We start from the raw sequence: 16,461 nt of genomic DNA, 5'->3' as shown, positions 1-16,461 counted from the left end.
ACCTCAAATACTATATACTATTTTCCCCTAGCACTGGAGTTTTGCAATTCTGTGTGCTTGGTAAACTTGGTATTCCACTGATGTTACAGCTGGTTTTCTGGGGGAGGTGCCTGTTGAGCTCTTTCTCAGGTGTCTGCCTGGGCAGAGTTGCACTGCCCCTTGCCGGGGGGCTGGTCTCAGTGTAAGCTGCTTTGGGTTGCTTTGTGTGGCTCTTGTTCCCTGAAGTTTTTCCACGCCCCATTAGAGGATGAAAATAAAAATGGCCGCATCCCAATCTCCAGCCTGAGCTGAAAGATCTCGGCCCCCTAACTTAAGTAAACCTTTAGGGAAAAGCAATCTTCACTTTTGTGTGCACCGAACTCTGCAGACTCCTTCGAAGCACACCGTGCTTATCCTCTCGGGGGAGAGTAGAGGGTTCTCGCAGGCCTGCCACTTGCAGGACCTCCACACAGAGAGTGGTCCCCTGTTGTACTGCCATTCACGGTTTATGGCAGCCTGAGCTGAGAGCCCACTCCTGGGCTCTCTGACCATAGCCAGTTTCCCTGCTCCAGTGCTTGGGAACTCTGCCCACTCCGAAATCCCCATTCTTTCCATGACCCTAGGGACCCTGAGACCACACAGTCCCACCTAGGATTTTGCCCTGCTTTGCCATCTGAGCACCTTTAAGGCAGGGATGTTTCTCACTGGAGCAGATTTTTAAAATACTGATTTTGTCCTCTGGGGCTATATCACTTTCCGGTAGTTGGCTTATAGAGGCTCCCTCCCCACGCTGTTTATCTTCCAATATATCCCCTCCAATTCACTTTGCACCTCCTACCTTGCCAAAAGTGGTCACTTTTCTATTTGTAGAATTCCAGCAATTCTTTTCTTATATCTCAGGTTGAATTCATAGATTTTCAGAATGATGTGATCGTTACCTAGCTAAATACAAGGCACCCGATGAAACAAGGTTCCCTACTCTTCCATCTTTCCTCTCCCCACTAATTCTTTCAAAAACTATAGATCAAAAGGCTGATTATCTGCCATGCACTATTTCAAGTATAATGGCAGTTAGAAAAATGATTAGAAACAAATCCTGATCTCAAGGCTTAGTTGATAATAGGGAATATAACAATGACAGAAGAATGGAAGAGAAGCAGCTATAAAATAGGTTTTGTTGGAATCTCAGTAGTTAAATAGAAGGAGGTGACTGCGTGTGTGTCTTTGGGGAGCAGGGCAGTATTATGTACCATGTATGGTACCGTGTATGTACCATGCCCCAATATGTACATGCTGAAAATTTTCTATTTTCTATTTCTTCCAAAAGACGAAAACCTATTCTTGTTTTAGTACTTTTTCTCCATTTCAGAGTATGGAGGTAGTCTCTGGTAAGAGTTCCTTAAAATCCAGGCCTTAATAATTTTTTAGATGATTAAATATCTGGGATTTTCTACTCTCTGTCTTATCCAGAGGCTTCCTAAATTCTATGACTAGGAAAAGCAAATAGGAAAATAATTTATAAATGCATTAAAATTTACCTATAGTATAATAAACAGCTAGTATCTGTAAAGATCCACAGATTTATTAAATATGTAAATATACAAATTAATATAACATTTAAAAGTTGAAGAAAACAAGAATAAGAAGAGAAATCCATCAGATGTTTTCATTGATAAACAATATTTTGGTTTGTACTATAGAAAAGCCTCATCAGTTAGGAACTCAATAAATCCTTCTCAACTTTGAGAGATTGGTAAGTTGTCTCTGAATTTCACTTTTATTGGTATAAAAATGGAGACCACGATTGTGTGGCCTTTCTACCTAATGAGTTATTAGCTTAAGTGAAGGGTTCCAGGCTTGCTCTTCAGTGGTAACCACGTGGTTAAATGAACCATTAGAGGTAGGTGGGGCCATGAAAAGACTGTTACAGGAATTTTTAAGCCTTGACTTTTTTGGAAAGGCCAAATATATATTTCTTTTGTTTTGCTTTGTAGTTACCAGCTGACAAGTGGGTATAAGCCTGCCCCAATGGACCTGAGCTTCATCAAACTCACCCCATCTCAGGAAGCGATGGTGGACAAATTGGCAGAAAATGCTCATAATGTGTGGGCCCGGGATCGAATCCGGCAGGGCTGGACTTACGGCATCCAACAGGTACATGGGAATTTAGCTTGATAGCATGGAAGCTGAGATTTGCTTAAGTGGTGATCAGCATAATTCCTAACAGGAGAGATTAAATAATGACTGTTTTGAAACTCAGATACATATCTTCATGTACATATGCACTGACATACCTGTTCAGTGCTGGACCAAGAAGTCAGATGACCAAACCCCGAGTGTTCACATGAGGTACATGGTGAATTTTAACCAGAACAGTCATTTATAACACGGTTTCATGGCATTTCTCTCTGAAATTGTATTTAAGGAGAAATTTTTGAAATATGAGACAGTTGAGATAGAGGTCCACAGTTCCTCATTCGAAAACCCCGGGGCCAGATGAATGTCAGAATCCAGATATCTTTCGGTTTCCAGAATGGCAATATGGTGATATATTACATGTTTCTTACCACCCTCAGCGAGACAGCAGAATATAAATTACTATTTGTTTAGCACAGTGTAGGCATGATAATACCAAGAGGGATAAATAAAGCCTATAAACAGGCTTGCATCAATTCAGGTCATATTTTACCACTAACTGAGTTTTTGTTAAACTTAGTAAAGGATAGAGTTTTCTGAGGTTTCTGGATGTTAGAGGCATGGATCTCTCTCTGTTAATGGTGGTGCTAGCGGGAGTGACTAACAGTCAGTGAGTATATCCCGAGGCAGCATAGCAGAGCGGCCGAAGAGCAAATTTGAGCCTCGCCTCTGAGTCACTGTGTGACCTTGGGAAGGCTACTTAAATTCTCTGTGCCACTGTCTTCCTCATCAGTAAGTGATTTAATGTCATTTTATAACTTACGTATGAGAAAGGCTCATAGCAGTGCCGGGGCCCGACCAAATACGTACGGCAGTTTGCTATTCAATTAGGTGGCAGTCCCCATGTCTAGAGTTTTACACATATTCTCTTTAACTCTGACTACAGTTCTGTGAGGGAGGGATCATTTTTATTCCCAGTTTACATATGGTGCACGGGGAGCCTTCTTGGGAGCAGTTTGCCCAGTGCTACCCAGTTAGCAGGTGGCAGACCTGCTTGGGATCAAGCCTTCTGACTCCAGAGCCAAAATTCTTCACTTCCTTGTTGCAGTGCCTCTTGCCAGCTCAGTTTAGGCTTCCTTTACTTAAAATTCTTCAGGACTAAAATGGATTCTTACTTACAGGCTTAGACTGTGGTCCAGGAAACAGCCTAAATATTGGTTTGAAAAGCTGAATTTCGAAAATCCTTCTAAGCCGGTGACTTCTTGCTATTGGGAAGGCTAAAGAAAAATTGAAGAGCCTTTGATGTACCTCATAAAATATATTTTTATATTGAATTAAGCTGGTTGTAACTGATGAGAATGTCAACACTACATCTGCTCCAGCATTGTGTGTGTGTGTGTGTGTGTGTGTGTGTGAGAGAGAGAGAGAGAGAGAGAGAGAGAGAGAGAGAACCTGAACCTTATACTCCAGATGGATCAGGGGTCCACACTGGCTGTCTGCAAAAGGAGGGCTTACTTGCCTTGAAGACCACGTAGCTCTGTCAGACAAACCAGGATTTCCCAAAGGTCCCTCTCTTCTGGGGGTGGGGGTGCTCCTTCCTGTGCATGTGGTTCCTCATAAAAACACAAGGCTCTCTTTGAACCTGCCAGAATCATTTCCCCATTCCTTCCCCCAGGTCACACCCCATCCCTCCACCACATTCCCCACTGACATAACCCATGTTTGCCGGATTATTTGAATGAATGTTGTCTTGAATTTTGCGTTACCTTCCATCACCTTAACATAATCTAGTTTAGAACTTCATTGAAAGTCCTTGAGAGCAGTTTCCTTGAATTACCCTCTTCTCTGTCTCTCTAGCACAGCTGCTTTCAAACCATGAGTGTACATCAAATCCCCTGGGAAGCTCCTTTTAACAGAGTCCCAGGACACTGTCTCTAGAGAGGATGATTCATTCAAGGCTTCAGACTTTCTATAGAGGAAAAGTTTGGGGGCTAAAACCAAGTTGAAGGAGAGGAGTGTGGGGTTATGTTTACACTGTTGGTTTATTTGGGGTGGCTTTGGAGTGGTGCTCCCCGCCAAACAAACTAGGTGATCTTGATCCCCCACTGTGTCAGTTCATGTTCATGTATTCAGGAGCAGATATTTAGTACAAATTTGCTAGAGACCAGGGGAGAAGACAGTAGGAAAAGCTTTCTTTGCTCCTATCCAACCAAGACAAACCCCATCCACCATGTAGCATATTTGTTTTGAGAAGGTTTGGGAAGATCCACAGCCTCCTCATTCTTAGTCATGCTCAGGTTAACCTGAGAATTGAGAACGCTTCCAGAAATCTGGAAAGTCCGACAAAATCTGTAGGAGAGTCTCAGGGAGTGGATGGAAGGAAATGATTTTTTTTGCCAGGATAGTAGGATAGCCAGCTTTCTTGCTTTGCCAACACCAGTTTCATCACATTTTAAACCTGGAGCCTCTTTTGTTATAGACAAATCGTGAGTTTTGTAGGTATTTCAGTACTTTGGCTATTAACTGGCTTCACAGGTTGATGGAGTCACCCTAATGCATATTGTTCAGGCTATTTGAGTTCATAGAATGGCTGTCTATAACACCCTGGGTTTTTCCAAGAAAGGGACAGCAGCCATGTGTTGTTTGTAGACTAAAATCAGTGAGAGGTGACCAGTGATCATTTGGCTGTTCTTGTAACAAAGACTCGTCTGTCAACTGTGCAAGGAAATTCTGTGTTCTCTAAATTCACCCACTGCCCTGTGACCCTGGCAGATGGAAGATGATGGAGAGATCCTTCCAGTTCGCTTTTGTTATTGTTGTTTTTTACTTTTTCTTCTCCTGGGGAGGGCCTACACTTACTCACTGGATTCCATCTTTTGTATTGGTAGGGGTTCAGTAACTTCCGTTACCTGAGAAGACTAAGGTGGTGGGGGAGGGGCAGCTTTTACCTCAGGGGCTTCACATTCTATTTTATTTGGTGGCTGTCATACTTCCAAAACAATTGCTTTAGTACTGCTTTAATGACCAACACCTTTTCTCTTCCTGTAGGATGTAAAGAACAGAAGAAACCCTCGCCTGGTTCCCTACGCCCTTCTAGATGACCGCACCAAGAAATCCAATAAGGACAGCCTCCGTGAGGCCGTGCGCACGTTGCTGGGGTATGGCTACAACCTGGAGGCGCCAGATCAGGATCATGGTATTTTTTTTAAAGATTTTATTTATTTATTTGAGAGAGAGAGAGATAGAGCATGAGCAGGGGGAGGGGCAGAGGGAGAGGGAGAAGCAGACTCCCCTCCGAGCAGTGAGCCCTATGCGGGGCTTGATCCCAGGACCCTGGGATCATGACCTGAGCCAAAGGCAGGCTCTTAATCCACTGAGCCATCCAGGCGCCCAGGACCATGGTATTTTGGTTTTCCTTTCTTCCTCTCAGGCTGCAAAGTTGTGTAGTAGTTCTTCAAAGCCAAATAATTAACTAAAAGTGGGGAGTATAGGATGAGTCCTTTGGGATGTCATCTAGTTTGTAATTTAGGCCAGTGGTTTAGAGCATTTTTTTTTCCTGAAGGACACTTGAGGGATTAGACTCCTCTCCCATTTGAGTGTCTCAGGACCACTGGGGGAGAAATGGGGCTACCTTCCCAAAGAGTTTGAGGTGAGCAGTTAACTCTCTTAACTCTGGTATTGCCCCCACCTGACCCCACCAGTTCTCCTTCAAAAAAGAGTTGGTTTAGTTGTTTTAGTTAGTGTCTTCTGAACCTTCATTATTTTATACTCATACCTATAGGTAATTTTAATTAGTGTAACATTTTGCTTTAAGATAAACACATTAGAATAGGCATTCAATAAATTTGTGTTGAAGAAATGGGTTTTCAGACGTCTTATAAAGAACACATTTCCCCTTAAAATATTTTAAGAATATGGTTTAAAATATGAGTATCAATTCCTTTATCCTTTGCCTGAAGTTTGAGTTGGTATGAATATCCATATTTTAAAATTGGCAAAGTCAAATAAACAATGTGTGTTTCCTTATAGTGCCAGTTTTTAAAAAATGTATCCTTAATATTCTCTAATGACTAATATCTTCAGTGTTGTATCTGTGCATAGAAATCCAGACTGTAAGTAGTAATAATAGCTAATGTTTATATAGTGCTTATCATGTGCAACAAGTATTTCTGAGACCTTTACAATTACATAATCCTCACAGTAGTAACCCTATGGGGATGGTCTATGCATTATGCTCATTTTACAGATTAGGAACCTGAGATTCGGAGACTTCTCTGCCTTTCCATTTACTATGTTGTAGACGCAGAATCCCATTCCCAGGCATTCTGATTCCAGATTTCAGTCTGTGGAGTTGATTCAGTATGTCGTTAACATCTTAAGAGCTCTTAGTAGATACTGAATCCTTACATTTGCTGCAAATAAAATTAGATATTCCCTTGATAACAATAATATTCATGATTATAATATAACTACTTATTTTCTCTTGAGGTCAGTTTTATAGCAACAAATATTTGGTAGACCCTTATTAACCAGATGCTATCAGGTATGAAAGGTACCAGAAGGATCCCTGTCTTAAAGAGTCTGTAGTCCACATGACCACTGGAATGGAAATACAAGGCTTCTAAGCTAAGACGTAACAGAATTACTGAGTAGTATTCTATTCTAAAAAACCATAAATTTTTTATACGTTTTTCTTTGATACAAAGATTTGGATTGTATCCAGTTTTGGGTTATTATGAATAAAACTGCTATGAACACTTGTAGACAAGTCTTTGTGTAGACTTAGACTTTTCATTTCTCTTTGGGTAAATATCTAGGGAGTAAAATTACTGGATCATGGGACAGATATAGTCTTTATAAGAAGAGTCCAGATGGTTCTGCGAAGTTACTCCCATGACCAATGTATGAGGGTTCCAGTTGCTCCCACATCCTGGCCAAGAATTGGTAGTGAATCTTTCTGATTTTAACCATTCTGGTAGATGCAAAATGGGATCTTACAGTTTTAATTCTCATTCTCCTCGTGAATAATAATGTTGAAATTTTTTTCTTATACTTAATGGCCATTGGTATAAGTGGTCTTTTTTCTTTTTCAAATCTATATCCATTTTAAAAATTGGGTAGTTTTGTCTTCTTTTTATTGAATTGTAAGTATATGTAACTGTAAGCATATATATATATATAAATTTTCTGGATATAAGGACTATGTCAGATATTGGAAATAATTCCTCGTAGTTTGTGGGTTGTGCTTTCACTTTCTCAGTGAGGTCTTTCAGAGAGCAGAACATTCTTAATTTTGATAAAGTCCTTTATGATTTTTTTTCCCTTTATGGTCATATATTTTATGTCCTGAGAAATCTTTGCCTATGCAAAAACAAAGATTTTCTCTTGTGCTTTCTTCCGGAAGTTTTATTATTTTACTTTTTCGTTTAGGTCTATAGTCTAATTTGAATTGAGTTTTGTTTGTGATGAGAGACTCAGGTCAACGTTCACTTTTGTCCAGGTGGATATCCAGCTGTCTCAGCACCATTTATTGGAACAAATTATCCTTTCCTCATTAGATACCCTGGCACTTTTGTCAAGTATCTATTGACCATTGGGTTCTATTGATCTATATGTCTATCCTTAAGTCAGTACCACACTACTGTCCTTATTATAATCTTATAATAAATCTTAAAATCAGGTAGGGTAGGTCCTCTAACTTCTTCTTTAAGAGATTTCAGTCTCCTTTTTTCTTTGCATTTCCTTATAAATTTTAGATTCCACTTGTAAATTTGGTTTTGATGGGATTACAGTTGACTATGTAGGTCAATTAGGGGAGAATTGACATTTTAACAATATTTAGTCTACCAGTTCACGAATGTGGCATATCTTTCCATTTATTTTGGTCCTCTTTAATTTGTCTTCTACTTTCAGAGTAGAGATCTTGCCCAGTATTTTTTAGAGGTATATGATATTTTGGAACTATCATAAATGAAATTAGTTTTCATTTCATTTCACCTTCCAGTTGTTCACTGTGAATATGAGAAACACAATTAGTATGTATATATTGTTGTTATATCCTGTGGTGTGGCAGAATTCATCTTACTTTTTTTCTTTCTTTTTCTCTTTTTTTTGTGTATAAAGTATATAGGATTTTCTACCTATATAACCATGATGTCTCCCCCCACCCCACAAAAAAATTTTACTTTTTCCTTTATAATTATCATGCCTTTTTTGTCTTTTGACTTAGTGAACTGGTTAAGACTTACAGTGTTTAATAGACATGGTGAGAGGTTATCCTGCCTTGTTCCCAGTCTTAAGGAAAAAAGTCTTGATGTTTCACTATGAAGTATGATGTTAACGGTAGGTCTAGATGCCCTTTATCACAGTGAAGAAATTCCTTTTTCTTCCTAGGTTTTGGGAGCTTTTATCATGAATGGGATATTGAATGTTGAGTTCTGTCAAATACTTTTCTTTTTGCCATTTATTGAGATGATTATATATTCTTCTCCTTTATTCTACTAATATTGTGAATAACGTTGATTTTTGAATGTTAAAATAAGTTTGCATTTCTGCAATAACAACCTGGGTGTATTATGCTTTTTTATATATAGCTGGATTCTATTTGCTATTTTGTTAAGGATTTTTGCTTATATGTCATAAGGAATACCGATATGTAATTTCCTTTTCTTGCAACATCTCTTTGTCAGTTATTGATATGAGAGCAATAATGGCTTCATGATATAAGGTAGGAAATGTTCCCCCTGTTTTCTGAATTTGGGTTAGTTTTGTATTCTTTCTTTCTTTAATGTCTGATAGAATTTATCATTAAAATTGTCTGGGCATATAGTTTTATCTTTTAGGAAACTTATTTGATTATGAATTCAATTTCTTTAATAGCTATGGGAGATATTTAGATTTTCTATTTCTTCTTATGTCAGTTTTGATAAGTTATACATTTTCAATAAGTTAATTTCATTTAAATTGCCGTATTTATTGGCATAAAGCTGTCCTAATGTCCCCTTATGATCCCTTTGTTGTTTGTAGGGTCTCTAGTGGCACTTCTTTTTATTCTTTGTGTTGAGAGTTTATGTTTCTCTTTTTTTGTCATGGTCATTTTTCTTAGGGATTTATTGATTTTATGAATCTTTCAAAGAGTGAATTGATCTTAAATGTATTTTTTTTGGTTAAACTTTCAGACACTTATTTATTCTTCCACATTACCAATCATGGATTATTATGAGTCAGTTCTCATAATTATGAGTGGCTATGTCTCCTGTCTCCTTAGGATAACAACACTGTTGAGAGACTGTGGCATCCAGTGGGGAACTTCAGTCTTTGGTTAGTGTTAGAGCCCCTGGCTTCACAGCCCCATGAGTGCTCTTTAACATGACCTACTAACTGTAAATTTTAATGAAGGACTGGATATATTTATATGATCCCAACTGTTGACAAGGATATGACACAATAGGAACCCCATGTGTTTTTGTTAAGAGTGTAACTTGGCAAAGCTGATGTGTGAAAAGCTTGTAATTATAGAAACCATGAATATGTCCCAGAAAATGCTACATACACTTGGATGTAGAAACACTCATATATAGGTCCAGACAGGGGTGTGTAGGAATGCGTTTATTACAGCATTATTTATGATCATGAAATCTGGAAGCATCATATGTGTCTATTTCTGGGAAATATTATTAGATAAAAATAATAGAAATGTTAAAAAAAACATAACATGCAGCAATTCAGAAGCAGTGATCATGAAGTATGGGATAGAGCAGTAATATAATACCATTAATATCATTTCTAAGTATTCTACAGCTTACAAAAATACAAACCGTCCAAGAAAAAACACCACACATATTGGAGTGATGCCAGTGGTGGAGAAAGGAGTGAGGAAATGTATTTTGTGATCAAGGATTAAGAAAAAGGAAGAAAAAAAGAGCAATAGAGGAGACTTACACAGTCCAACAGAATAATATGAATGAGCTGAATACTGTAGTCTCTGAGCTCCCAAACACATATTCATACACATACACACACACCCTCTCCCACACATACTTATACACACACACACACACCAAAAAGTAAAACAAAAAGTCAGATTAGATAACATCCTGGCATTGGAGCTGGTTAAAATTATGATGGTACATTCATACAATGGAATATTATGAACCTGTTAAATACAATGAAATGCTAATAGGAAACAGTCGCAAGTGTTTCATATTAAGGTTAAATAGCAAAGTCGTGAACTCTGCGAAGAGTATGGTACTATTTGCGTTATAACAAAGAATATACGTAAATGCTTGCACATGCACAGACGGACTCTGGATAGACACAGAAAACAATAGTAACAGTGATTGCTTCTAGGAAGGATAGCTAGATAGCTGACAGACAGCTGTGGGAGGGGAGATTTACATTTTGCCACATATCATTTCTTTTAAATTTTATACTCTATTTGCATTACCCATTCAAACAAAAAAAAATGCACTGTTAAAAAAAATTATGGTTGATATCCAAGAAAGGGAGTGCATTTTACCCTGTACAAGGAAATGTGCAGTATATGCTGGAAAAAAATAACTAGTGATGGTTATATTTTAAAGACATTATTAGTCAAGGACATAGACTGTGTCAGTTACATCTGAAATACTCACTTTTAGGGATAACCGTCTTCCCTGTATACTGCATAAGATGTTGCCCTTATGACATATAATTTTACGGTATTTACAACCATAATACAATTTTGTCTTCTTCACACCCTTGTGAGGCAATGTATTGCTACCTTACAGTTACCTACTTTCTTGTTGCTTATGTGAATTTCAAGGAGAAAGGGAAGGAGTTCCTATTTATAAAATCCATGTTTGGGTTTAATGTTACTTCCATATTTCAAATCATCCTTATTTCCATTTGCTTTTAATACATAGTTATGGAACATCTACTGTGCCTAGTTCTGGGTATTCAAAAATGACTAAAACCGTTTTTGCCCATAGGTAGCTCTCAGGGGAGGCAAGGAAGAGAGACTAAATTGTCAATACTATTATATGATATAAGAATTAATGCTTGAGTGTCCCAGCAGAGGGTTTAATTAAACTTGGTGATGTCAGAGCAGTCTTCATAGAGGAAGTATGTTGGTTATCTATTTCTGTGTGACAAATTTCCCCTGAAAACGTAATGACTTAATGAACATCTCAAGGTTTCCATGGTTTGGAATTTGAGAGTGGATTAGTCAGGTAGTTCTGGATCATGGTCTCTCTCGAGGTTGCTGTCAAGTTGGTCAGGGAAATGGTCATGAAGACTTCAGTGGGGCTGGAGGATTTGCTTCTAGGATACTCATTTGCATAATTGTTGGCCAAAAGATTCAGTTTCTCTCTGGCTTGTAGCAAGAGGCCTAAGTTCCTTGCCAGTAGACCACCTCATAGAGATGCTTGAGTGCCTTCACATAGCAGCTGACTTCCCCCAGTGTGAATAAGAGATAGTGTGGGGGGGGGGAGGCATCAATGCCCATTACAGTTACTTCTACCATATTCTGTTTGTTACAAGTGAGTCAGTAAAGCAGCCCACACTCAAACCCACACTTTTTGGAAGGCAATGTGACAAAATATTTGCAGACATGTTTTAAAACCACATACTTTACCTACATAAAAGTAGGTAAAGCTAGGGTAAGATTTAGAAGGATGAATAGGAGTCAACCAAGTTCCATGAAATGCTATGTCTAAAAGCTTGGAGCCACAAGGGAACATTGCACATGGGGATTTCAGCTTTGTGTGGCTAAATGTAGAGTCTGAGAAGTGGCAGGAAATGAAGTAGAGGAGGCAGTGATTGAAAAAAAAATAAGAAAGGTTTCTCTATTAAAAAAAAAAATCTAGTGACTCTTGGGAGAATGGGTTGAATGTGAACATAAGTGGAGGTGAAGACAACAGTTTGGCTATAAAAGAAGCGTAGATGAGGAGTGTTGAGTCCTAAGCTTTGGCAATACTGTGCACAGAGAGAACAGGACAGAATCATTTGATATTTAGAAGCAGAATCAGCAGAAGGAAAAAGGAGGTGTCGGGGATGGTTTCTGGGTTGGTAGATGTCAAGTACATCCACATTCACAGGGAACACGGGAGTCAGAGCAGATAGAGCTGGGATATTGGGGAGATTCCAAGTTTGACTTTAAACATGTTGAGTTTGGGGTGCCTGAGTGGCTCAGTCGGTTATGCGTCTGAGTCTTGATTTCAGCTCAGGTCACGATCTCAGAATTGTGCTGTACACGGAGCCTGCTTAAGATTCTCCTTCTCCCTCTGCCCTTCCTCCCTCCTTTCTCTCTCTCTGTCTCTCTCTCTCTCCCCCTCTATAAAAAAAAAAAGTAAAACATGTTGAGTTTGAAATGCATGCGAGACACTAGACAGAGCTACCAGGACTCAGTTCCATATGTAAGTATAAAGCTGAGACTGTCCGCTAGAGAGGAAGAAAGGATTAAAGATTTCATTTATTTATTTATTTTTATGGGTGGCATTTGGACATTTTTTTATGCTCAGGGAAAGAACCAGCAGAAAGTAGGAGGTTGATGAGAAAGGAAAGGAGCTAGATGAAATGTAGTGTCTGAGAGGGTGGGGAGTGAATTCAGAGCATGGATGAAGGGACTGGCTTAATATAATAGGGAGAACATCTGCTCCCCTAAAGAGGAAAGAGGTAAGGATTGAAGAGAATGTAGAAACCTGTTTTCATGGAAAGTCAGGACAAAGCACAGGGAATTCTTGCTACATGGGTCCTATTTTCTGTTGAATTATAAAGTGAACTTATTTGCTAAGGGGGCAGGAGTGGGAGAGGGCTGGACTGTGTTGGAAGCGAAGGGAACAGTGAAGATTTGCCAAATGTAGAATTCTAGGTTGGCTTTTCTTTTTCTTTCCTTCAGCACTATGTATATGTCCTGTCACTGCCTTCTGGCCCCCAGTGTTTTCTGATGAGACACTAGTTGTTACTCTTATTAAAGATCCTTGTATGGGATGTGTTGCTTCTCTCTTGGTCCTTTCAAGAGTCTTTGTCTTTCAGTAATTTGATTATAATATGTCTAGTGTGGATTTCTTTGAGTTTGCCCTACTTGGATTTTGTTGAGCTTCTTGGAACTATAAATGAATATCATCAAATTTGGAGAGTGATCATTGTTTCTTTATATGTTCTTTCTGCCCTTTTCCTCTCTTCTGCTGAGATGTCCATTATGTGTAGGTTGGCACACTTGATTGTGTCCCACAGGCCTCTGCAGCCGTTTATTTTTTCATTCCTTTTTTCCCCCAGTTTTTCATACTTGATAATCTCAGTGGATCTATCTTCAGGTTCATTGATTCTGTCTTTTGCTAGCTTAAACCTACAGGTGAGCCCCTCTAGTGGAATTTTATTTTCAGTTATTGTACTTTTCCAGAATTTCTATTTGGTTCTTTTTTATAATCTCAGTCTCTTTACTGATATTCTCTATTTGGTGAGACATCATACTCATGCTGATTCCATTTTGTTCCCTCTCGAGGTGTCTAGGGTGCTGATTTTCACTGTAATGAAGAGGCTATTGGTTTTCAGTGTGCCATGTAGCTAGAGAGAAGGGGATGGCACCAAAGCAAGTTAAAACCCCAGTAAGCCTGCTGTCCTTAATAAACATTCATCTACTTTGATCAAATAACACAGCCCAGCTTGTTGCCAGACTTTGGCTAATTTCTAGAGCTCTGAAAAGTTGATTTTGACAGTTTTTTCCAGTGTTCTCATTAGTTTTATGGAAGAGGATTTTTGGAGGTCTTTACTCTGTCTTGCTGATGACACTCAATAATAAAAATTAGAAATGGCTGTTTTGTGGGATGTAACAGAGAGCTGGTTGCGAACAGATAAAAAGAGTGCAGAGAAACATTAAGGGTCCCATTGAGATTGGAGACTATGAGCTAGTCTAGTAGTGGTGCCAATCTGCCGTGTGCCTGTGCTTTCCAGCATGGTCAGCAGAGCAAGTATGGATGTTGAGGAGAACGAAGACCCTGAAATCAGACAAAGATTGGGGTTGACAGCAAATAAGGAGAAGAGAAATAGGGCCGAAGACATCAAAGGCTATCTAGATAAGGGAAGCCTAGGAAGAAGTTAATGTGTTCAAGGAGTGAATGTGTTTGTGCAGGAAATGAGGAAACTAGAAGAAAAGGTGGTGATCAGAGGATGGCATGGTATCTGAAAGTTGGGAATTTAGAGAGAACCATTGGTTGTTGGTGGGCAAGTTTGTCTCATTGAAGTTCCATGGGCAAGAGGTAGGCTAGTGTAGTATACTGCACGGTGAAGGCTGAGATCCTGTTTCTTGTCTACCACTGTGTCCCCGTATACGATAGAATGCCTTCCTCATAGTAGGGATTTGACTGTTCTTTTTTTTTTTTTTTTTTTAAAGATTTTATCTATTTGACAGAGAGAGACACAGCGAGAGAGGGAACATAAGCAGGGGGAGTGTGAGAGGGAGAAGCAGGCTTCCTGCTGAGTGGAGAGCCCGATGTGGGGCTCGATCCCAGGACCCTGGGACCATGACCTGAGCCGAAGGCAGATGCTTAACGACTGAGCCACCCAGGCACCCCGGGGTTTGACTGTTCTTTATGGAAAATACATAAGAAAGATTTATTTTCTAATTGAAGGAATCAATAAGGGGAGAAAATGACGTCTGAGTTGGGTGTGGAAGGGATCAAAATGTCAAGTAGAGAGTAGATGAGGAGAGCATTTCTGCCAGAGGGAAATTATATCTGATGTAATTAAGTATAGTAAGAGTTGAGGGATGATTGGTAGTGTCTCGTTGGGCAAAATTATGAGCTACATACAAGTGGGGAGAAAACACTACTGGTTGAAGGTGAAGGATTAGGACAAAATATGGAATATCTTGAAAGCCCAGCTAAGAAATGTGGATAAATTTGTGCAAGGAATTCTAGCCTCAGGAAGTTTTAAAGCAAAAGCTTGATGTGTGATCACAGTTTACAATAGCAATATAACTATGGCAACAGTGGGAAGGAACAGATTGGAGGGGGAGAGTGCTCGGAGATAGAGAGACCAGTTGGGAAGCTTTGGAAAATTTGTGATTTTCAGAACAAGGATGGTGAACATGGAAATGAAAAGATAGATGGGAGAGATTTTATGGAATAAAGCAAAATAAATCTGGTGATCACTGAGATAAGATTAAAAACGTAACTGGCTGTGTTGCCCTTGCTGACATTAAAAAAAAGTTAAGGGCATAAAAATTTTGATAAAATTGAATCTAACCCTATGTACTTAAATCACGGTTGGGTTATAATTTGTTTTCTATTCATCAGCAGAATGCTTACATATTACACCTTGAATATGAACTCAGTATGTGAAACATACTACCTTTGGAGTATTGTTCTAAATAACATTTTAAGACATTTGAAACACTAAGTTATTCTTCCCACAAGGTTTTATCAAAGTTTGAATTGTTTTATTAGAAATAATACCAGGAAGTTGAAAGGATGACTGGTTAGTATCAATAATTTTTAAAATTGTTATGTGTAAACACACCTGAAGGATATGTGTAGAAATTTTTTTAGACATGTATAAAATTTTTAAAGAGACTAGCCTGCCTGCCTTTATAGCTTATCCTAAGTAACTTACATTTTTTAATACATAATTAGATCTTGACTGCCCCCTAGTGGTAAGTATCTTTTAAAAGTAGGGTTTGGAGTAGAGCGTGTATGGATGCTTTAGGTCCTATTTGGTCAGTCATTGGTGTGTGCCCTCTTTGTGCCAGGATCCCTGGGGTCCTGGGAACACAGGATTTTATCAGGCCTTACCATTTATCTTGAGGTGGTTTGTTAAAGGCACAATTCCTGAATTTCTTCTTTGAGTATCAATATCCTTGATAAAATTCACCAGGAATACATGGGCTAATGGTTCATTTTTTTAATGTCAGTTATTATTATATTCATTATAACAATATAAGAAAATCATCTATACATACTTACATGAGCTAGAATCACTTACCAAACTTATATGAATGTATAGTGTTTAAGGAAAGCATAAGAATTACATATTTGGGGGGAGAGCTCTATGCCTTTGAGACTAACACTGCCCGTTAGGTATTTGCCTGGGCACCTGTGTCCAGGCTCAGGAAAGTCTTTGTTCCTAGATACAATCTCACAGCTACTTAAAGAACACCTACTTGGTGTCCAGATGATCGATGCCACGGGGTATGCAAAAGAAGTTGTTACAGATTGCCTGGGATCTTTTTTTTTAACTTCCATAGATCCAGATTTCCATTTAATGTTAGTATTTTATCAAGAAATAGAATGCTGAACTGTTGCTTCTTGCAACCATGGTTGTAAGCTGCCCTAAACTAATGTAAAAAATATAGAATAGGAACCATGAATC

At 38.8% G+C, this 16,461-nt stretch overlaps 1 protein-coding gene across 1 annotated transcript in view; it reads left to right on the top strand.

Moving 5' to 3' along the window:
- Positions 1–16,461, top strand: part of RYR2 (ryanodine receptor 2) — a 547,432-nt gene that overhangs the window by 267,169 nt on the left and 263,802 nt on the right. Inside the window, exons 26-27 of the mRNA XM_021696142.1 lie at positions 1,974–2,133; positions 5,164–5,311. Coding sequence (XP_021551817.1) covers positions 1,974–2,133; positions 5,164–5,311 — 308 coding nt within the window. The remainder of the gene's footprint in view (positions 1–1,973; positions 2,134–5,163; positions 5,312–16,461) is intronic.

The sequence above is a fragment of the Neomonachus schauinslandi genome, chromosome 6 (assembly GCF_002201575.2).
Source record: "Neomonachus schauinslandi chromosome 6, ASM220157v2, whole genome shotgun sequence".
Classification (NCBI taxonomy): Eukaryota; Metazoa; Chordata; class Mammalia; order Carnivora; family Phocidae; genus Neomonachus; species Neomonachus schauinslandi.
This window is presented reverse-complemented; position numbering and strand designations above follow the sequence as displayed.